The sequence below is a fragment of the Molossus molossus genome, unplaced genomic scaffold (genome assembly GCF_014108415.1).
Source record: "Molossus molossus isolate mMolMol1 unplaced genomic scaffold, mMolMol1.p scaffold_m16_p_10, whole genome shotgun sequence".
NCBI lineage: Eukaryota > Metazoa > Chordata > Mammalia > Chiroptera > Molossidae > Molossus > Molossus molossus.
This window is the reverse complement of record NW_023425345.1, coordinates 37179110-37202688: the sequence shown is the minus strand read 5'-3', so window position 1 is coordinate 37202688 and position 23579 is coordinate 37179110. Positions and strand designations below refer to the sequence as shown.

Sequence of the window (23579 nt, the reverse complement as noted above, 5' to 3'; positions counted from 1 at the left end):
GAAAAGAACACATTTAGTGAGAGGAAGGAAACAGAGGGATAGTATCAAAGAGCAAAATCCTGGGGGATGAGGGGAGATTTTCAAAGCAGCTTTGCTTTTATCATTGGTAGAGTCCACTGTAACACTGGCACCAACAAGTGAACAGAGCTAAATTAAAATGACCCTCAAAATCTCAGCACAGCAGGAAGGATGTTCTCTAAATCCGCCGATCTGTTCCTACTGCACATTCCACCTTGCCCAGCACTGCCAGCAGCCCAGAGTAGCAAACCCTTCTTAGAAGTCTATCTTAGAGAGAGCGACAACATGCCAACACACACACACACACACACCTCAAACCTGATTTATGAAAAGAGCTTTGTGGATCAGAGACAGTATGCCTTCACTGGGGCCAAGAATCTAATTGTTGGCATTAGGAAAACGAACCCAAAGAATGTAATCAGAGAACTGGTTGGCAGGACTAATATTACATTTTATATAATGTATATTTATAAGCTAATCTCCAATTGCTTGTCCAGAACTAATTCAACTGGCTAGAATCTTCTGAATATATAATGTTAAGCCTTTAAAAAGTTAAGCTCTGTAGCAATAGAAATTAACACTATCTAAAATAAATTAGGTTTTTAAATACATGTAGTGAAATTATAGGTCACTAGAAATTCAATTCTATCATGAATATAAATTAATATAAACCTATTATTAAAGTACCATTCCCAGGAAGATTTCAGCTCAGAGTTTTTTGTTTGTTTGTTTGTTTGTTTTTGTTTTAAAAGGCTAAGTATCTGAGAATAAATGGATATGGCTTAGAAACCCTTAAATAGTGTTCTACCGAGAGTACTAATAAGATTAGTTGGTGACAAGATACAAAGATCTGTCTCCATGTCCACAATAAAGGCTCACCCCATTCTACCTAGTAACATTCCTGAAAAGTATGCAAATACAATGTTTAGAACCAGACCCTTACTTTAAATATGCCCGGAGGCCATGACTGCAGAGACCGACAGACGGAAGCACTCGACTCCTCTAGGCCACACACGCACACAGGAGGCCCTCGGCGAGTGCTGCTAACGCCCGAATTTGTCATGGGAGTGTCTGTTTTTCCATGGGACTTTCTTAAAGTGAGGCCACTGTAACTGGAATGTTAGGGTGGAATCCAGCACACAGTTGAACTGATTCTATTACCAGAGATCAGAGAATTTTAGAGAGTGTTTTTCAATCAAAATGAAACTTCTGTAAGTAGGCGTGCATGTTTTTAAAGAAATGCTGATCTATGATTTGCAGAAGCTTCTATCCACTGTTAACAGACTTACTGAGAGCAAACAACTGCTTGAACTGGGCTCCACTTGATTTCACGCAAGGCGAGCAGAGCTCCTGACCTCACTTGGGAAACCGCACCGGATGCCATTCCAGTTCGACAAGAGCGTCTTCCCGTCTCTGGCGCAAGCGGTTCGCAGCTACCCTCACCTTACCCACACAAGCAAAGCACGGATTAAAAGGCTAAAATTAAATGAGAAAGATGCTTGATAAGGTTATTTTTCCAACCTTAAAAAAATAAGTCAAATACATTCAATAAAAGTTAACTCTGAAAGGCAATTGTTTTTCCTATTTGGTATTTCCTTTCCTTCCCTTCTGAATTTAAAGACTCAATTTAACATATATGTTATATATTTAAACAATATATCTTCTTTTAAACAATAAGCAATGCAACTCATCTGACCACATAAACTGCAATCTCCATGTAAATGAAATGGTTATATCTGCCTATTTATTCAGCATTCAAAATTGCAAAAAAGACTGCAAAAATAGCTGAGACTGTTTGTATGCAAGTTTTGGGGGGGGCGGGGAGAGCCGGATGCCTGCAAGGCTCCACTGTAGGCTCCAACCTTGTACGTTCCCTGGGAGGTGGTGTGCAAATAAAGTATCTGAACATAGAACCGAAACACACTAGACGTATGGGTGGGTATAACTGGGGTAGAGGTGGGGAGAGTAAGTGTTCATATAAATGTTTGTCAAGTAAATGAATAAAAAACAAACTTTCACTTACAGTATTAATCATGTTTCAAGTGACCTAAATAAAAAATTTTTAAATCATCTTTACCATTCACACCAATTATTGACTTTGGCCCTTTACTAAGCAAAAATGATGAATCAATCTTCTTCAATGATCAGTTTTAGTCATTGACCTAAGGGTATCGTATTTGGATGAAAACATGATCATGGATTTGCTCCCATAATTTAAAAACCAAAAACTAAAAAAAAATAATAAAATTGGTCTCTTTTCTCCACAAGTTTTCAAGTAATTAGTTCAAGTAAGCTTATTTACAGCTGTTGTATATCTGACCTACTTTAACCCACATTTTCCCTTTAGCAGTCAGTCTCTCTTGGAATGGGACACTACATTTTTTGTCTTGAACCAGGTTTCTTTTAAATACTAAGTCAATTCAGTCATGATTCTGTTTTATTGGGCAGATAAAGAGAGGAAACCAGCAAGTTATGTCCAAAGGCTGGAAAACGCCTAAATGCTTCCCAACTATCTGAAAAGATGTTGTACTTGAGGAAAACCCGGTGCTCCAAGCTGGTGGAGAGGGTCACGTCTCTGCTCATGATGTAGATGCCATCGTTGTGAAGCGCACAAGTCAAGTTCAGACCCGATTTGGAAGTGTTCTCCTTGAGGTAGAGCCACTGCCGGGTGACAGTGTTGTAGGACTGCACCGTGAGCATGTCCTCACTCTGGCTGCTCCTCCGGTTGGGCCCCAGTTCATGGAGACAGCCCCCCACGATGTAGATGGTCTCCTCGACAGACACCATCTGCTGCTTGCGAATGTGGACGTCACACGTTTCGAAGAGTGTCCAGATGTCGGAAGAGGGACAGTACTGCAAAATGTTCATGTTCCGGTCTGAAACAGGAAAAGAAGCCACATGACGACACGGCCGCAGCAACACCGCCCACGGCCTAGGCTGCATACAGCAGTCTGCCGCCCCTGAATGAGGCGGTACGCACAGGCAAGCTCTTTCAGAAGAGAGAGGCTGGGAAACAGGTCTGTAAATGGCTGGGAGATCGATCTAGAATCATCCCCACTGACTTCGCATTCACGCCTGTCCCCACCTTGGGAGGCTCTCGGAATCCAGCCCGAGAGATGAGCAGCTGTGATCTGGGCACATTCCCACCCCACCCCCAAGCACCCTTACACCTTCTAGAATCACCAGGCCCATCGATGTAAAAAGAATCAGAGCCTCAGAAACTGCATCGATACCTACAGACTACTGACTACTTAGCACGGATGACAGGCTGAGCGCCAAGAGCATGGATTCTTGACAATGGAGTCTACAAAACCAGGCAAGTGAGCCAAGCAGGATTTTCAGGAAAGGACACAAAGTTGCAAGTCAAGAGAAGTGTAGGAACTGCAAGTCTCACCTCTGGCCTTCGAGCCCTAGAATCACTTGGGCAAGTCTATTTCCCAAATGGAACACCAGAGACGCACTAACAAAGGCCCTCCCCTCTCCCTGGCCCATTTCAAGGAGACAGTCCTTGTGTGGATAAAGTCAGACAGAGGAAAGACCGCTTGCTCGGACACTGCTTTGACTTATTAGCCATTCTAAGGGAAAACGTTGCCTACTCTCTTTTTGAAAAATGCTTGTGAAATTTAAAATATCTAGTTTCACTCAGCTGGAGTGGCTCAGATGGCTGAGTGTCATCCTGTGCGCCGAAAGGCTGCCAGTTCGATTCCTGGTCAGGGCACATGCCTGGGTTGCAGGTTTGATCCCTAGTCAGAGGAGCCTACGGAAGACAACTGATTGATGTCTCTCTCTCATATCGATGTGTTTCTCTCTGTCTCTTTCTGTTTCTCTCTCTCTCTCTGTGTGTGTGTGTGTATAAATAGATAGATATAGATATAACTTCCTCCCTTCCTCTCTCTAAGCCTATCCTCAGCTGAGGATTAAAATAATAATAAAAATATATGTCTAGTTTCATTTTCTTTCTTTCCTCCCCCCCTTTTCTTTTCTCCTCTAGGAACAAATAAATAGACTATTTTAGCCTCATGGGGGTTAGAAAGAATGAATTTTGTGTTTGTTGTTGTTTTAAAGAAACAACGCAGTCTATCAGTGTAAGCTCGGCTTGGGAATGACTGCAAGCTCAACTGAGCGTACAGCATTCTGATGGCTGCAAAGTGGGTGGGAGCAGCCCCTCCTCCTGGACAGAAGGACCCGCCACACACAGGAACGAGTCAAGAGCCCCACCACCATGTCCGGGACCAAGACAAGTGCCGCCTAAGGGGGCACAGAGGGGGCAGGAAGGAGACTAGCCCTATGTGTGCACGTGCCCCGACCTGCAGACATTTCAGAATTGGGATCGCTTTGGAGAACTGTCCTCCTGTCTCCCACCCACACCTGTACCTCCCTGTATTCCTTGTTATTGCAGTGATTGTGCTCATGCTTTTTCTAGGAGACAGCCCAAGGGAGTTAGTTTGGTTGTTAATCTATCAAAATGTGCTCCTTAATAACCCGTCTTCCCGCTGCACGAATAAAGGACTTATTCTAGGGAAGCTTCAATGTATTTCTCAGTTCCAGGTCTGAAGGTCTTTCCAGGTCTTCTGCAAATGTTTTCTCTCTTCGCCCAACAAGGGCTCAAACCATGATGAGGTGGTTTGAGTGGGAGGAATGATCTTTTCGCTTTTACATTTACAGTTGATTCTGAAGTTTAACCAACTGCTCTTCTTTCCTTTAGTGGTTACTATTACTTTCTAATGAATCTTTAAAAAATTCTTCAGTGCCTGCCACAGAATTATAATAATCAAATAGCTATCATAAAAACTGTGAACTATAACTTATTGAATTTTAAAAGTCTCACCTAACTTAAGAAGTCGGCAGGCTAGGAACCCAATTTTAAGCCTGAAAATTTTTTTCATAACAATTATGATTTGTTTTAAGTCCACAGAACTACTAGGAAGAGCTGGGACGAGCCTAAGCAGCGGAGGGGGCAGCTTCAGAGCACCAGCCGCCGCCCTGCCCTCTCGTCTTAGAAAACTCATTTCCAACACTCACACAAACAGCCATCCATCCACATCGCCCAGCCACCCCATCATGAGTATTTGGCTTGGGGAACCGGGGACAGGAATCACAGTGGGTGGCCCAAGTGAAAAAGGTACATTAGTAGTGGCTTTTAAAACTAGAAAACACACAAGCAAGAATTTTCCAGGTCAAATCTAAAGAACACTGAGTCAGCCGGGTCATGGAAACACCAGGCCATCTACCAGCGGAGGGCTCTGGGTCCCAGTGCTGCCCGCCTCCGCTTCACAGCTCCTACTGAGGGGAGACGCCAAGGGATACGCGTACCTGGGTCAGCCCACTGGGTGCGTGTGTGTCACAAGATCTAGGCAGGAATCAGAATTCTCGGAAAGGTTCGCAAGTAAACAGCGGTACTTACTTTCCTGGGAGAAAAGACACGCATGCACACGAGCACATGTACACACACAGAAATTTTTCTGAGGCTGTGGTTTAGTTAAGCATATAACGTGAACCACCGCAGCCTCAACTCCAATGTTGAAGATAAAGGAATTGAGTGCCAGGTCTCATTTCTTCCCCCAATGGTTTATAAAGGAAAATCTGGTAATTATCTTATCTTCAATGGAGAGTCGCTAGGGAGGGACACCGGGAATCGCTCCACAAATGAAGAAAATGTGAGCAAAAAAAGGTCAGTTTCCCACACGCTGCTCCTTGCCACTGCCTCTCCTCAAATGCACGAACACACACACCACCAGTAAGGAGCTGAATGACGGCCCTCAGAAAACAACGCCACTGCCCTGGCCAGTTTGGCTCAGCGGTTAGGGCGTCGACCTACGCTCCAAAGAGACCAGGGTTCGGTTCCCACTAAGGGCATGTACCTCGGTTGAGTTTGTCCCAGGCCCTGGTTGGGTCGTGTGGGTGACAACCACTTGATGTGTCCCTTTCACATGTCTCTCTCTCTCTTCCTCTCTCTCCCTCCCACTCTATCTGAACAAAAAAAAACAAAAAAATGTCCTTGGGTGAGGATAAAAAAAAATTTTTTTTAAATGAAAACGATGCCCGCCTCCTAACCCCAGAACCTTTCAATGTGACCTTATTTGGAGGAAGGGTCTCTGCAGACCATCCTGGATTACCCAGGTGGGTCTCAATCAATAAGGGTGTCCCTATGAGACAGAAGCGGACAAGACACGGACGCTCAGAGGAGAAGACATGTGGAAACAAAGGCAGAGATTCGTGTTATGCAGCCACGAGCCAAGGTCCACCTGGAGCCCCAGAGCTGTACACGTGTGTGTGTGTGTGTGTATGTGTGTGTGTGTGTGTGTGTGTGGCAGCTGGAGAAAGGGTCTCCCCTAGAGGCCCTGAGGGAGCGAGGCCCTGCTGACACCAGCTTTAGGACTTCTGCTCTCCAGAACTATGAGAAAACATCTCCGTTGTTCTAGGCCCCCAGGTTTGTGGTCACTGGTCAAATCAGCCACGGAAAACTGAAACAGCACCTTCCACCCTCCCCACCAAAGCAACTAAGAAGAATTAATCAAAACCTTTTACTGTCATGAAAAAAAAAAGCAAACAAGTAAATCAGATGCTCACAAAACACATATTCAACTTCTTCCTCTAACATAAATCCCCACAGGACACACTTAGTTACGGCAAGAACAACTGTCACCTACGCTTGTATTAGCATGGAGATTTCTGTCCTTTGAAAGTTACCTACAGTCGCATGCAGCTTAGTGGGCCATCAGCATCACTTCTCGATGCCGGTCACCAGCCAGGGCCGGAGAGCTCTGTCCTGCCCATGTGGTACCACAGAGGAGGGAAAGGGGATCTCATCATGTCAAATACAGTGGTAACTCTGCTACTTCAATGTGGCTAAAAGTCCTGAGTCCAGTTACTCCTTTTCTGTAAGTTCTGGACTTGTACAGTCAGATAGAACCAATGAAGAAATAAATGTCCTTGGCCAGGAGATAACTTGGAAACAACCGCTTTCCATGGGCATCTCTTCCTGGTGGTCCACCACTGCCTTTCTCACCACAGCCAAGCCGTTTGCTGCCAGTAACCAGTGAGTGGCTTCCTACTAAGAAGAGCAATATAAAACCTGCTGGAGAAACTTTTTATCTTCATATTATTAACTATAAAATGCCCACCAAGAATGCGAAAAACACACATGTACAGTTCAATAAAGAGCACAACCACCTCCCACCACGGGTCAGAAAAGAGTCTTCTCAAATCATGATCTTGCTCCGCCTGTGGTATGTGAACAGCAGCCTACAGCTGAGTTTCAGAATCTATAGCTCATATGTTTGTGTTCAAGAAGGAGGAAAATGAAAACACAAATCTGCACGGATGCCTGGCACGGCGCTCCACAGGGCTGGATGGGGAGGATTCGTGTGTGTTTGAAGGAGGATGGGAATTACCCGGCCAAGTCATAAATGACAGACTCGACTAGACGGCTGGCTTTCCAGAGAAGAAAGCAAATACCTATTTTCCTCATAGCCCTCCCTGCCCCATTCAGTTTTCTTGCTCACACAAAGGCATCAAAGGCCCCTCCTGTCCAAACCACCCGACACACAGGACTCACTTCCTTCCAGATGTGTAAACATACAGTACGTAATGCACAAAATCACACTTGTGTACTCTGGAGTGTTTCCTCTGGCTGCCTCTGCCCTTCCCCAGGCTGCAGAAGCGGACATTAAGAGGACCACTTACCTCTGGTTGTATATCCTCCAATGACGTAAATTCTCCCCTTACACTCACATGCAGAGAACTCGGCCAGAGGATTTGGTAAGGGTGCCACAAAATTCCACGCATCCTGCTCAGGATTGTAACACTCCACATTGGAAACGGCCTGCCCACCAATGGCATAGAGTTTGGAATTAACGGCCACAAGTTTGAAGTTAGACCTGAAAGACAGAACAAAGTCAGTCCACAAAGTCAGTTCTTTCGATTGTTAACAAATGAGACGATGGCATGAACTGCCAAGCAGAGCGTGAAATCTGTTGGACAGCTGAAGAAAATTTGCTCTCCTGGTTGGTCCATTCTGCCTGGAGACAGAGGAACAACCAAATGGCATCTCAAATTTCACTCTTGTCCCCAAAAGTCGACAAGAATGGTGCATTCTCCAAACTTTAGCAATTGAAGATAAGCAATTCAATAAACAAGAACTGATCTTGCTTAGTGTTACATCAGAACCAAAGACACTTTGTACAGACTAAACTCGATGCCTTCTTTTCAGGAGCGAGACAAGTGTACGGGAGAAAAGCACTCACCCCACTCCCTTGTCTCTCTCCATTCAGCATGTTTATCCAATTCTCCCTACCACTGGGTAAGCACCATCCTAGGTGCACACTAACACTGTGTGCACAGAGAAGCATATGCAAAATGTGCTCGCTAAAGGGTGGTTCAGAGAGACCCTATTCCTCCTCCATAGGAGGGCATCTTATATGGAGCTTCCTAACAGGTAAGGTGGGCAAGTAAGCACTTAACAGATTAAAAATATTTTTTTTAACTTTTTAAAATATGTTTTTATTGATTTTCAGAGCGAGGGGAATGGAGAGATAGAAACATCAATGAGAGAGAGACATTGATCGGCTGCCTCCTGCATGCCCCTCACTGGGGATGAAGTCCGTAACCTACGCGTGTGCCCTGACTGGGAATCAAATTGATGACCTTTTGGTACATGGTTCAGTACTCAACCACTGAGCCACACCAGCCAGGTGTGATTAAAAATACTTTAATCCAGCATTCTTAGGGTACTTGTACATATTAACTCAACAAATACTTATATCAACAAGTGCTCGCCTAGCATAATATTAAATAATTTTTAAAAAGAGAACTACATGGTTTCAAGCTCCATATTCAGTAATAGAATTAAACACTGCTGCTCATAGGCTTCAGACACTAGATAAAAGTCTCATGATTTTTAAATTGATAAGACAAAATTAACCCGGCCAGTGTGGCTCAGTGGTTGAGCATCGACCCATGCACCAAGAGATTGCCAGTTTGATTCTGGGTCAGGGCACATGCCCAGGTTGTGGGCCAAATCCCCAGTGAGGGCACGCAAGAGGCGGCCAATTGGTGTTCTCTCTCATCGATGTGTCTGTCTCTCTCTCTCTCTCTCTCCCTCTCCTTTCCTCTTTCTCTAAAATCAATAAAGAAAACAAAATAAAAAAAAAGAAAGACAAAATTGGTTTCATAGTGGCACATGGGGATTATGGCTCCCTGAGGCCAGGAAGGATGAACATCTGTAAGTGCTGGGTCAGTCTCCCGTGATACGTGCAACAGTCTCAAGTGTAAATAGTGTGAGCGGCACACGATGCAACAGAAAGACCTGGGGCACAAGTCAGGACACCCAGGTTTTGTCCCAGCTCTGCTGATAACCAGCCACCTGAGCTGGGCCCACCCCTTCACTTGCTCATCTCTGCATGGGGATAATACCCAGCACAGGGTGGTTGAGACAATTAGAGTAGCAAACAGTTTACCAGAAAGTACTCCACAGAGATAAGATGGTAGCATTATAACTTCTCCATTTTCTAGTGTATGAAATAAAGAGGCTGGACCAGGTGAATTTAGAGACCAGGTCTAACGCCAACACAATGATTTCTTCAAAAGTAACTATATCCCAAGAAAGAAGGGGAATAGACACTACATATGAACAAAGTATATGAGAGGGTGGACGAAGCAACATCAGTGCACCAAGAGTCCATGCCTGATCTCCCAAAAGGTGCTTAATCAACACTGATGTATTAGGATCCAGAACACATCTGAGTGATAGCCACCTACTAAAAAAACTAAGATTTTTAAAGGTGCTTGTAATGTTTATACTTAAGTAAGCATTAGTTTAGTTTTGTTTTTCAAATGGGAGAGTGAATAGAGTACTCTTCATCAAGAAGCCCATACTGTCCATTAAACCCAGCCAGCCATTCAATTTTTCATGCCAACAGACCTCACGGAGGTGGCAGTTACTGGGGGGTCCCTGGTTCATGTTGCTTACCTTTCCTGCTGCCAATGGTCCTTAAAATCTGACCATGATGCCCTCTCTATGTGTGCAAATTTGGGGAACCAAAGGAAATCAAGCTTGTAAATAAGCACTAAATTTTACCAGCCCACAATTTGTTTTTGTTACCCATAGGAACACAGGTAGTAAATTTTGTCAGATCAAAACAGTTCTTAGTATTCATCCAGCATAATCATTTGTCTTGAGCCAACATGTAAGGGGCTTCTTTTTGAGGCTGAATGAATAGGCGGTTAAAAGTAAATTCCATCTCTCCAGACCCCAACATGCTCGAATTCATTTGAAGAGAAGGGAACCATTTTTCAACACCGAATTTGAGTTCAGATGAAACTGCAACCCCAAAACAGACCACTTAATGGAAAGGCATACTGCTAAGGATTATGAGCCCAGGCTTGTACGGGGAAATCTCAGCTCAACAGCTATGCGACCTTGGCCCAGTCACTGAGCCCCAGCTTCCCTGTCTGTGAAGTGGGGGTACAAAGAGCACAATGTCACACGTAGGAAGAGCTGGAAGGGCGACCCTTGCAGGAGCGGGTCACTGCGAGGGACTGCTTTTCTGCATGCCCTAAGTCTAAGTTTCTCAGCTTCAGGAGGGTCGGTTTCTCATGGCCGAGATGTGCTCTGGGATTCTGTACAAAGTGCTCTCTCATCCATGAACTCTTGCCGTTTGCCGCCTCATTTCCAACTTTCTGAAAATAATTCTTCCACTCGTCATTTCCTGACCGGTAAAGGTATGAATTCAAGCTATCAATTATTTTTTAAAGTATGATCTCTGCAGTGTTTTTCTTAATATTGATCCCTGACATAATACATTCAGGAGGCAAAAAGACGAATTTTTAAAACCAGGTAATTTGCTGTAGCTACATACTTGACTTACTTGTAGTAAGCAGAAAGGAAAGTGAGAAAAATGCAATGATTTAATTTCTACTTCACTTAGAAGAAATAAAAAGCTCTTTAAATCCTTAAAAGCTAAGTAACATAAATCATGATAAACACCAGCGCGCAAACATCGACGGTGAACAGCCGCCTACAACCGTCGGGAGGCACGGAGCTCGTGACAGTGCCGGCCCTGGGACTGCATGTGAGTGCACCTCCCTGAGCCTCAGTTTCCCTTGGGGGAAATGGGACCAAGAATAGCTCACAGAGATGCTGTGAGCATGAAATGGAATTGCCATCTAAAGTAGTGACCACAATACACTGCCCAGGGTAAGAGCTCCAGAAATGTAAACCATGGCTGTGAACTGCTCCACAGAAGTTTGTTACTGTTACAGTGAAAATTAGAGCAAAGTGGCGAGACCCTTTCTCAAGTCCTTTCTCAACCACTCAGAAGAGGACTGTACAGTGTGTGGACGATGCAGGTCCTTCTGTCCCCTCTGCCTTCTGCTGCCTACTTTCTGCCACTTCCCTACGTCCTAACCTCCCTCCCCCAGGGACCAGGAAGGGGAGAGGGGAGGAAACAGAAGTAGTCACGGCTTCTACCTACCACTATTTCTGAGGAAGTCCAGTGCACGAAGCAATTTAAACTGTTGGCCAACATTATACTGGCAAGTGGGGCAATGAACAGCCCATCGCCTTCCTCCTACCACACTGTTCTCTGGCTCCTGGAACAGTAGGCATAGAATACAAACTCTCCCTCTGGCTCCAGGACTCGGGAAATGCTCTAAAATACTAAACTTCGGCCCAGATGGCAGGGAGCCGTCAAGTCTGATCACACTAATGCCATCTCGGCCTGGAGACTGTTCAGTCTCTCTCAGCCTTGCCGTCTTCACACGGGGAACAGGGGGACACCCCCAACTCCAAGTTCAGAGCAAAAGTGCGGGCAATGGAAGGGACCAGAGGCAACTTTAGAAACAGAGCAATGAATGAGCCGACTGTGGCCACGACGGCCCATTTCTGCAAGTTACCGCTAATTACAGCGAGGAGAAAGCAATTTGGCGGGTGCACAAGCTTTCACATGCGAAGACTTGTGTCCCAACAACTCCTGAGATCAATCCACATTCAGACCCCTGGCAGGGCTGCATACCTGGACCCCAAGCACCCTCTCAAAGAGTGGCGGGTGCTCACTGCCACTTTCAAGTGTGTGGGCACAGCATTCACCATTTATTGTTTTTATCCACTGTCGGTCATCTAGCACCATGTTCTCCAGGGAGCAACGGGCTTTATAAATTCTCCTAATCCTAGGGTTCTTGCATGTCTCTGGTTTAAGACTCTGGGACCATGATGCTGTTCGGCCTGAGGAAAGCAGACTGCTCTGCATCTGACCCCTTTTCAAAGGAGAACAGCACCCACACATCCCGAAAGCAGTGAATCAAAGTGGATGTGAAATGCTGTGTAAAACCTGCCATTTTCACTCAAGGTTCTAAGCCCCCACCCCCACCCCGTGTTTCCGGAACCCGTGTCGGATGCATTCGCCAGAAACAACCAGGTTTCATTTTCACTTGTCTCATCGTGGAAACTCAGTATAAATTCCTGCAGGCAGGAACCATGTCTTCCTTGTTGTTTATCCAATGGTGACAAGGAAAATGCTGGACATAGAGGCTGTGGTGCGGCTGAGGCACACGCGAAGCACAGCACCATGAAATATCTATGCTCCACTTCTACGAAGAAAATAATTTTTAAAAGGAAAATTTTTAAATCTGCATGAAGATGGTCACTGCCAGTCTATGAGCCATAATAACCTATAAATAATCTAAATAGTTATTTGGATGCAATGGATATTTACATTTTCGTGACTATACTTCGTACGCACTTGGAGCAATCTACTCCACTTTCCATGCCTCGGGCTCTGCTTCGGTACAATGGGAACCTGCCTAATACAACCCTTGTGAAGAATAAGCGAGATAATACATGTAAAGTAGTAGGACCAGTAACTAGCATAGATTAAATGTTCAATTAAGTGTTATTATTTTTCAGCTAATCCAAATAACTATGGTGACTGCTACAAGATTAAACTGTTCACCATAGCCCTGGTTAGTTTGGCTCAGCGGTTGGAGCATCAGCCCGCGGACCAAAGAGTAGCAGGTTTGATTCTGTCAAGGGCATGTGCCTCATTTGCAGTTGGGTTCCTGGCCCAGGTCAGGGTCGTGCGGGAGGCAACCAATCAATGTGTCTCTCTCACATCAATGTTTCTCTCTCTCTCTCATTCTCCCTCCCACGCTATCTGAAGATAAATGGAAAAATATCCTCAGATAAGGATTAAAAACAAATAAATAAACTGTTAACTATAATGCTACATTTTTTTAAAAATGTAAAATTATACATTGGCTTTTATTACAATAACATTGAACAATTCAACAAACCATGTATCGCATGCATCTATTATTTTTTGGACACCATCATAGCTGCAGGAATACATAAGCACTGAGTAAGTAACTGGACTCAACTGGAAGGGAAAGAGACAAACATAAACAAAAAATTTCAATTCAAAGTGGGAGTGTGCTAGAACACAGCGTTTGAACCCAACTGAGGGTTCGGGAAGGGATGCCTGGGTGAGAGTATGTCAGATTGGAGTCAAAGGATGAGGGAGATGAAGAAAGGTACAAACTTCAGTATGGCATCAATAACCAATCAGAAATATAATTTTAAAAGTATCTTTGTAGGAAAAATAACTAGAAAATAACTAAGACTGCTCTTAACAAAAAATATATACAGATGCTACAAAGATAATAAAAGAAACCTTTCATGAAGGACCAAAAGACCTAAATAAATATCTTGAAAAACAAACCATTCTTCAAGCTGTAAAGTGTTACAAAACTGCAAATCCTCCTCCAAGTTAATCTATCAATACTACATAATCCTAATCAAAATCCCAACAGGGCTTGACAAGCTGATCCTAAAGCTTATCTGAAGGAGATGTACAAAAAATAGCCAAGAGAATTAAAATAAAACCAAACATAACAAAGGGGTCTTTGTTCTACCAGACACTAAAATATGGGGTGAACAAAAGTAGGTTTATAGCTTTTCATATGGAAAAGACATGCAGGTTATGATTATTACAATAGCTTTATTCAGTCAAAAGAATGTCACTCACAACTGTAAACCTCTTTTGCCCATCCCATAGATTACCAAGCTACCATAAATTTAAAATGTGTTACTACCCTGGCTGGTTTGGCTCACTGGTTAGAGCGTCGGCCCGCGGACCAGAGAATCCCAGGTTCAGTTTCCGCTAAGGGCACTACCTTGGTTGAAGTTTGTCCCTGGCCCCGGCTGGGGTTGTGCGGGTGGCAACCACTCGACGTGTCTCTCTGACACTGATGTCTTTCTCTCTCTCTTCCTCCCTCTCTCCCTACTGCTCTATCTGAAGATAAATGCAAAAATGTCCTCAGGTGAGGAAAATAAAATGTGTTACTGATGCAGGAATATCCAATCTGCTGATTTGAAAACAAGAAAATTAGGATATGATAACTGGTTTTGCAAATCAGAGTGAGAAGGATTGAGGCTTTTGGGACATTTAGAAAACATGTCATACCCCCATACTACAACCTAAATGAAAATAAATCCCAAACAGATTCAGATCTAAATGTAAAAAGGCACAATTATAAAGTAGATCATGAGATAGATGAGTATTTATATATCCTTAATGTGTTTAATCCTTTCTTATGTGAGATAAAAAGCTCATAGAAAATATTAAAAATTTAACTACGAAGAAAAAAAAAAGAAAATATCTTCATATAAGAATGTATTATAAACCTGAAGTCCAAAACTGGAGCCTGTACTTTACTGGGACTGCAAAGTTTTTCTTGTTTTTGTTGATTTGTTTTATAAACGGAGTAAGCTGCTAACGTTTTTAAGAAATCAGGATATCTAGATGACTGGCAACCCCATTTCTCACTTCCACTTGGCAACACAGTAACTAGCTGTGGTTGAGAGGTGGAGCCCCCTTGTGGTGGGGCTGGAGCTCTCCAGTTCATCCCACTCGGAGTTTACATCTCTGGTCACTTTAGGCACTTTTGAACCTCATGATAAAATAAAGATGGGGATAACATGTGTAACATTACCTATGAGACAAGAGAGTAATTTCTACATACATAAATATAACTTATAAAAGAAATGTGTAAAAGAGAAACAAGCCAATTATTTTTTTTAATTGGCAAAGGCCACTTACAAAAGTATACAAATGGCTGATAATCATATGAAAAGAATAATCTCTCAATCGGAGACATTCACATCAGTCATCTATCCAGGGTTTCCAGGAATTTGCCATATAGAAGTAACTCACATATGCCTAGACATTCAATGTAGCATTATTTATAATGGCAAATAGAAACAATGTAAATGCTCATGAATAAGGAAAGAGTTAATTACATTATGGTACATCCATAAACTGGAATACTACATAGCCACTAACAAGAGTGAGGTGGAGCTATGTTTGTTAATATAGAAAAAAAACTGTCAGATACAGTGATGTTAAGTGGAAATATCAAGTGCTAAAATAATCAGCATAACTTAATCAATTTGAGTAAAAATATACATGTATAAGTTACATATACACCGCTACATGTACCTCATATAGATACTCATTTTTCCCTGTTAACCACTATCAACATACTTATATATGAATATACACTTATATTTTATAAATATTAATATGTATTTAAATATATAAGTATGTCTATAGATAGACGTTTTTCTTCTTTAATGTTTTTTATTGATTTTTTTTTAGAGGGAGAGAGATATAGAAACATTGATGAAAGAGAAGCATCAACATTAATTGGCTGCCTCCTGCACGCCCCCTACCAGGGATAGAGCCCAAAACCCAGGCATGTGCCCTGACTGGGAATCGAACCAGTAACCTCTTGGTACATAGGTCAACACTCAACCACTGAGCCACACCAACCAGGTTATAGATAGACTTTTTACTCTATAATAGTTTTTCATGTCACTTGTAATTTTTCTAAGCATGTATTCAGGCATTACACGAATACTGTTTTTGTTTTCCTCAAAGAGGGCAGAAAGGGTATTCCTAGAGGGGGGGAAAAGACTACCAAGAAATTGTCAAGAGCAAAAAAAATTTTTGGAGGTGTTGAGAGAGCTGTGTAGCTGGGGACGCGTGTGCAGAGTGACAGACAGCCTGCTGGGCCTTCCAGCCCTAATCTGGGCACCACTCAGAACCACTGAAAGTTTCTTTGTTGTTTCAAGTAAAGCTCCTAAAATTTGTTTGAAAATAACACTCCTGATATCAAATTTTAACTATCATATCATCTCAACGGTGTAATAATGCACTAAAAAGGGGCCGGAAGAAAATATGCTAACCTGTCGATGCTATTGACTCTAGGAAGGAAGGAGCAGTGATAGTCTTTCTACTTCTTTATTCTTTTCTGTTTTCCAGAATAACTAGATATTATTTTTTTAAATATGTTTTTATGTATTTATTTTTAGGGAGAGAGGGATAAAAACATGGATGTGAAGAACATTGATCAGCTGCTTCCTACATGCCCCCTCCTGGAGATCAAGCCTGAAACCCAGGCATGTGCCCTGATGGGGAATCAAAATGGGACCTCTCAGTCCATGGGATGACGCTCAATCCACTGACCCATACCTCTCGGCCTATATATTAATAATCAGAAAAAGGAACACTTACCAAAATAAACTTTATATTATAGCAGAAATAAAACTAGTGTTCCCTCCTGGCCTGGGGTGCCCCTCCAGTGAAGTAAACATGTGTAATGGCTTCCCCATGCCCGTTAAGACTTTCTTTGACAGGTGGTGAGTACCCTGACTCCTTGTTCCACACTTCAGGGAAGGAAGCATGGTGAGGCTGGAGATGGATACAGGTGGAAAGGGTATTCTTGTCCTTGCTTAGAGTACGTTGATTCTTCTCCCAATTCTGGACAGCTCTGGGCCATCTTGGGCTCTACCATCTTTATTTCCTACCACCTTCCTGTATCTGCTTTACTCTTCCTGCTCCTTTCCTGATTCCTTTCTCTGTCCCTCCCCCAATCCCCTCTTTGCTCTTCCTTTCTTCAAGTCACCCAAGTTCATATTGGGAGCATTCTGCAGGATGCGAAGGGAGAAGGTTGGGGCGGGTGGAAATAGTCTAATAGTGTAGTTGACCACTTCCAGGCTTAAGCTTTGGGTCAATAATGATAACGATTTGGGGAGGAAGTAAGATTCAAAAGAGAGAATAAAAAGTAAGAAAGACAATCCTATAAAGGTAATGCTAATACAATCCTAAATATTATCTCCTGATCAGAGATTGGTGCTCCAGTGTGGAAGGCTTCAAAGTCATTAACAACAACAAAAAATTCCCCAAAACCAGTGTTACAGGTTACTGCCCAATGTGTCATCATTATCAGGATCAGAGCCTAAAACATAAAAAAAAAAAAAAAAAAGTAAAAATAAAAGCCAAATTAAAGAATGGTTTTAAGCATCCTGGGAACCCACATTTTCACCCCCACTGGGATAAAGGCAAAGAGAGTAGTTTGCCTAAAGACACAATACCTGCAAGGAAACTACCCAGCTAGTTGACTTCACTGGTGCCTCTTCTTCTGTGAACGGTGCCAGAGTCAAGGCCAACAACAGTCCTAAGATGTCCTTCCCACCTCAGCACAACCTCCTGTGACTGCTCAGTAATATTAGGGGAATGAATTAGTAAGTGAATGGATGAGAGCAGAGAGCTCTGCCGGGTGCTTACCTCTTCTGGTTCATGGAGGCCACCTGGAGCCACTCATTGGTGCTGGGGTTGTAGGAGTGCGCCGCGGAGATCTCCTGGCTGGTGATCCTGTACCCGCCCACTATGAAGAGGTAGTTGTCCAGGATGGCAGACCCATAACCCCTGACATTCACCAGGTCGGGTGGAAGGTTGTTGGCCAGCGGGAACCAACGTTCAGTCATCTCCTCATACCTGAGCATGGACGGAGGCTCCCCCTGGTAGGGGTGGGGGGCCAGGGGTCCCCCCAAGAAATCCCCCAGGGCCACGAGGACAGGAGTCCCAGTCATCCGGGCCTCCCTCAGCCTCTGCTTCAGGCTGACATCCCCCGGGGCTGGAGCAGGAGACACCAGGAGATGGAACTGAGGCTTGCACAGCACCTCGTGGAAGTGGACGGCCATGAAGCGCAGGCAGGCCTCCTGCAGGTCGGGCAGCCCGTACACCTGCGCCAGGCGGTACAGCTCCAGGCAGTTGGTGAGCCGCACCTGGGACAGCAGCAGCTGCAGCAGGGACGTGACCTGCAGGAAGGAGGCCGCTTCCACCAGCTCGGACAGCAGGCTCACCTCGTCCATCTCCTCCTCCTCGGCCGCCCCGCCGCCCTTCTCTGCCCGCGGGCCCAGGAGCCAGCCTTCGCGGGCCCCGCCGGCGTTGATGAAGTCCAGCACCAGGCGCAGGCCCGGGGCGCTGAGGCCGCGCAGCTGCTGCACCTCGGGGCCGCCGGCCTCCTGGCCCAGGGCCTCGCGCATGCCGGAGCGGTAGAGGGCGCGGAAGTAGTCGCTCTGCTCGATGAGCTTCCTCTTGCTCACCGGGTAGCAGCGGTCCTCCAGGCGGATCTGCACCATCTCCTCGGCCGACATGGCTGGGGGGCCGGGAGCCGCGGGGGGGCCCTCCAGCTCTGCGCGCTCGCCTCCCCGCCCCCGCGCTCGCCGGGTTCCGGGTTGGGCGCGCCGGGGGATGGCGCCCGGAGGAGGAGGCCGGCGAAGGGCCGCGCGCTCCCTGCCCTGCTCGCCCGGCCTAGCTGGTCACGGCGGCGCCCCCGAGGCAGCCCCTCCAAGCGGGCCGGAGCGCAGCGGCTCAGTCTGGCTCCCCGGCGCGGCGCCCCTGCCCCTTTGGTCCCGGTCAGCGCCAAAAAAGGGCCGGCTGGCGGCGCCGGGCGTCGGGAGGCGGCCGTCGTCCGCGCGGGTTGTCCCGGGCCGCGTCAGCCGGGAGGGGATCCAGCCCCCAGCCTGCAGCCTCCTCCCACGCCGCGCTTCGCACTTCCGCCCGCGGGACCCTTGCGGCCGGCCGGACCTGCGGGCTGGCTCCGGCCTCCCCCGAGGGCGGGCGGGCTTCGGGCCCCGGGTGCCCGGCCGCGGCGCAGGAGGCGGGAAGGCGCAGCCCCGCCGCCGCCCCCGCTCCCCGGACGCAGCGGCTTTGCGGCCTGCGGGGTCTGCAGCGATGCTCGCCGGGGGCGAGATGGAGCCAGGCTGCTGTTTCTTCCACGCTGCTTTACACCGGGGGGAGGAAAACAGCAAAAGAAACGGGCGTGGGAGGAAAGGGATGAAGACAGTCGGGGGTCCTGGGAGTCAAAAAGACATCACATCTGGGATCGCCCATCTGGCCCAGTCCTGCTTCGTGTCCCAGGGGCGCTGAGATTCCCTGGCTGTCTCTGGGCATGTAGGTGACACCTACAGCTGAGTCTTTGGAATGGTCACTCTGTGGGAGCCATCTTGCAGAAAGTCCAGCCAGTTGGCAGCAGGTTCTGCGGGGCTCAGAGCATGGGGCACACCCGATATAAGGGCCTGGGAAGCAGAGGAGCGTGTATGTGCTGCTGCCGCCCGTTATCCAATGTATGCTATTAAAAGAAAGAAGTACAACTCAACTAAAGTTAGATCGCATCCCTTCTTTTAAAATACTTTCTAGCATAAAGGAAAGTCATTGCTTTCCCTATTTCGGCTTGGTTAGACTAGCCATTAGGAAATGGTATGTTTGGGCAGAAGGTCTGGCCACTTTTGCTCGTATTTGCCTAGAGAGGTGGTTTTCTTGCCACCCTCTTATCCTTCCTTCCCCTTTCTCCCCACCCCCACTCTGGAGACTACTTAAGGAAGGACCACTTCTTCCCTATCTTGTCACACTGTAAAAAAGAAAGCTCACCCCAATAATAGAAGGCCCTTGCGTTGCCATGAGATATAAATTAATCCTGGCGAGGGAAAGGATTGGGAAGGAGCGGTAGGTTCACTCTTTTATCTTACAAAACACCCTTGAAAACTTTCCCAGACTAAGATTTAAGATTCAACTACAATAGTCCTTAACTTGAAGAGAATGTGTGTTCGCACTTTGTTTTTATTATTACAAGTGCCAGCTTTATTCTTGAGTGACAAGTTGTTAAATAACACCTTCATAAGTTCCCGTCCCCTGATTCCAAGAGAAGATACCTCCGCTGATTAACATTTTCTCTTAAATGGGGGAAGTCAAAAACCAGAGAAGAGAGTCGTATCTGTAAAATAATTTCTTTCAACACATTGGTTACATTTGTGCTTCTTTCTGTGTATCTTAGCTGCTTCATAGTAAAGGAGTGGCATCTGACATTTTCTTTATAATACCATGAATAAGGAACTTAAATTTTAAAGACAGAAAAAAATTCTAGTAGATTCTGGCCTCCCTGGGAAAAATGAAGGAAATAAAGATGGATTTGACTTGCCTCTTAGATTCCATGAAAAAACTTCTAGCTTCTCACCTTGTTTCACCTGGTCTTTATCATTACTGATAAAACTTCATTCTTACATGGACCTCTATGCTTGTTCTCAACGAGGGTGCAGTTGAAACATTCTAAGGTTCTTTGGGGGTGAGTGACCATGAATTTAGCAACCTCTTTGGGAAGATAAAGTGCCATGTCCAGTGTTAGGCATTAGCTGGGGCACTTGGGCTGGGAGGTGCCCTCTGTGTCAAAGAGACTTGGACCTGGGATTTATTCGTGCCTCCATCAGGACAATGCCAGACTTCGTGGTAAGCCAAGAAGAACAGGCTCTTAGTTTCTCCTTGGTCCCTTTAGAATCTTTCTCCAATGGTGCTTTTGTTTACCAACCGTCATAGATATGCCTCAGACTGGTATTTTCAGGCCAAAAAAAAAAAATCACGCTCAAAGAATGATGTGCTTTAGAAAGGCAATTCGCACACAGTAATATTATCAGAGCAGGATCCACTCTGACAGGGAATCTGGGGTGTTAGTTTGACAACACTGGGCACCAATCCTGTGAGCTTTCTGGCCCCGACACGATAACATCATTTAGGACTGGAAGTAACTTTAAAAACACACAGTAAGCTTTCTTTTACACTAGAAGAGCAATATAAATTCCTTTATTTATAAAAGACATAAAATAGTATTTATAAACTTCATTAAAATATTGCTAATATATACACCTGTAGGCATAAATTAATAGATCTGACTGATCACTGCATAACAGACTGGCCTGTATGGCAACTAGAATTCACTTCACGCACTTTGCATCGCGACCGCTGTTACAAAAGAGTAAAATAATGGTCACAAAGAGTTAGGATAGTTCTTTAAGAACTTATGGAAAATATACCTTTTGACCTAGGATGGAAAAAAGTTTAAGTACAAGATATTTATCATAATGTTGCTTTTAGTACTAAAAAATTAGAAACAATGTATAATAATTGCAGCTACTGAATGTTGCAATGTTAGTTATGTACCAGGCACTGGTAGGCTTCACATGGACTACAATACTATCTTTATACTCTTTTACTGCTGGGGAAGCTGCGGTGTAGCATAAATGTTCATACATATGGAGAATTAAATATCAGAGCTATTACAACTTTTGATGCAGAGACATCTTTTTTTAGAGATACTAAAAAATACAAATTTATAGTGGGTTAAAAAACAGCACAGGTTCTACAACACTAAGAAACCACTTACATAAAATTGTGTATGTGTATCTGTTCTATATGGTTTGGATCTTTTAAATAAATGTATATCAATTTAATAAAAGCAAAAAATTTTAAGAAAATTAATGACATTTACTTTTTTCAGGCCCAATATCTTTTAAGTAATTTACATCAATTTCATCAAGTGATGAAATAAATATGTTAAGTAAAAATACAATTAGCATCTTTAAAATAAGGATGAAATATTGACTGTTTTTTAAATATCTTTTGAATTTAGTAAACCTATGCTATTACTTCACTACCACTTAACAATTATTTCTTTATTTTTTTAATCCTTCCAATATTCCTAAAATAACTTTTTTTGTTTTTTAACAAGCAACATCAAATTTTCCTTTTATTAAAGCATATGGGGCAATTTAAATGAGTTAAAAATAGCACGGTTCTTTAAAATGGCTCTATTTAAACCAGGTTGAACATCTACACATAGACAAAAGTTCCATTTATTTCAGTCACCTGTATCAGTGTTTTTCAAACATCTTAGGAAATCACCTGGGCACTTACTTATAAAAATAAGAATTTTGTTTCCCACGCAAGAGCTACTGAATCAGGCTCTTGGGAAAGATGAGTGGCTTTTAAGGCAGAAATCTAATTTTCAAACCCCTCTCAAGAGTGCCAACTGGAAATAAGTACAATATATCACCGCATTGCAATAGTGCAATGATTCTGGGTATTTTATATAATGTGTACAAAAGCTGTTTAGCAACATTTTATTCAGAGTAGTAGTTGCTTTCTGGTTTCTGCAGTTTCATTTCACATGGACAAGTTTTGAGACTAGATATTTATGGGCCTCATATCTCAGTCTGCTGTGTATTCCTCCCTCTGCCCCTGCAGGCCGTGTTCTAGCTATCCTTTTCAAAATACTTCTCCTGGCTTTAAGAAGTTACTCGTTTCAAGACTCAATGTTCATGCAATCACCCCAAAAAATTGTTTTAAAAAATTTAAAGCAGGCTTTTACATTGGAATTTGTAGATTCTTTAAAATGCAACTTTGACCTTCACTTGAACATCATTTGATAGCAGAAGGATTAAACAATTGTGGATTGTTTCATTATCCCTGCAGGGAACATGAGAACTTCAAGGAATTATACATTACACAAAAGAAACTACATTTAAGGTGACTGAAAGATGTGGAGGTTAGAAGGTTAGAAAGTAGACTTTCTGGTTTATGTCCCCAGGGCATGAACTGATCAAAATAGCTATGCAATCTCCTAGGAAAACAGGGAGTGACTTTTTGTTCACCTGTTCCTTGCTTTGCCATTAGGAAACCTTTTTTCTCTCTCCCCTCAGAACAAATGGAACAGTCAGATTGTTTGCAGGTAAGCAACTGAAACTAACTTTCTATGAGTTCATTAGAATAAAATAGTTATCATTCTTGGTGTATTTTATGTGGCTTATGCAAAGTTAGGAGTTAATACATAATTTTTGCTTGGAAGAAAGTGAATGTTTTGTTTTTAAAGTTATTCAGTCTTTTGGATATTTTCCTCTTTATTATCAATTATTAATATTTATGTTTCTATAAATCAAAAGATGTGATAATTATGCTATTAGGGGACAGGTACAGAGATGAAAGTTCAAAGACTTTTAACATTATTGTGTCAAGTCATTGTGCAAAAGTTAGAAAGAAATACAGATCATAGGACAGGAAAAGTTTACTTGAATAAGAAAAGAGGAAGTATAGTACTTTATACCAGAAGCTGATTACCACTAATGCTTTCTATAAAAATGGATTCAAAAAAGCAATAATTTTGTGCTTTGAACTAATGTCATCTTGAATATTATGGGACCTAAAACATACCATCTTCATGAAAGTAAGGTCATTTTCACTGCCTTTAATATATTTTCAAATGTTTAGCATTGCAATTGACATCATTTTATTTATATGTAGAAATGTAAAAACATTTCACCATTTTCCTAATGCACATTTCTCTGCAACTCCTTCTGCTTCCATCTGAGACTCTATGAACTTATGTATGAGCTC

The 23579-nt window shown here is 43.8% G+C and overlaps 1 protein-coding gene across 1 annotated transcript; it reads right to left on the bottom strand.

Annotated features, from left to right (window-relative positions):
• Positions 1-2426: 2426 nt before the first annotated feature.
• KLHL42 (kelch like family member 42) lies at positions 2427-18581 on the bottom strand. Its single transcript, XM_036253224.1, has 3 exons — positions 17643-18581; positions 7705-7898; positions 2427-2894 (listed from the first exon to the last, which is right to left on the bottom strand). The coding sequence occupies exons 1-3, from the start codon at positions 18512-18514 to the stop codon at positions 2443-2445; spliced, it is 1518 nt and encodes a 505-aa protein (XP_036109117.1). The 5' UTR covers positions 18515-18581; the 3' UTR covers positions 2427-2442.
• Positions 18582-23579: the final 4998 nt, after the last annotated feature.

Excerpts from the sequence above, each read along its gene's own strand:
- KLHL42 (XM_036253224.1), bottom strand. The coding sequence starts at position 18,514 with ATGTCGGCCGAGGAGATGGTGCAGATCCGCCTGGAGGACCGCTGCTAC. Across the intron at positions 7,899-17,642 it reads GCCTCCATGAACCAGAAGAG|GTCTAACTTCAAACTTGTGG; the intron begins GTAAGCACCCGG and ends TCTGTCTTTCAG. Across the intron at positions 2,895-7,704 it reads TGGAGGATATACAACCAGAG|ACCGGAACATGAACATTTTG; the intron begins GTAAGTGGTCCT and ends TTCCTGTTTCAG.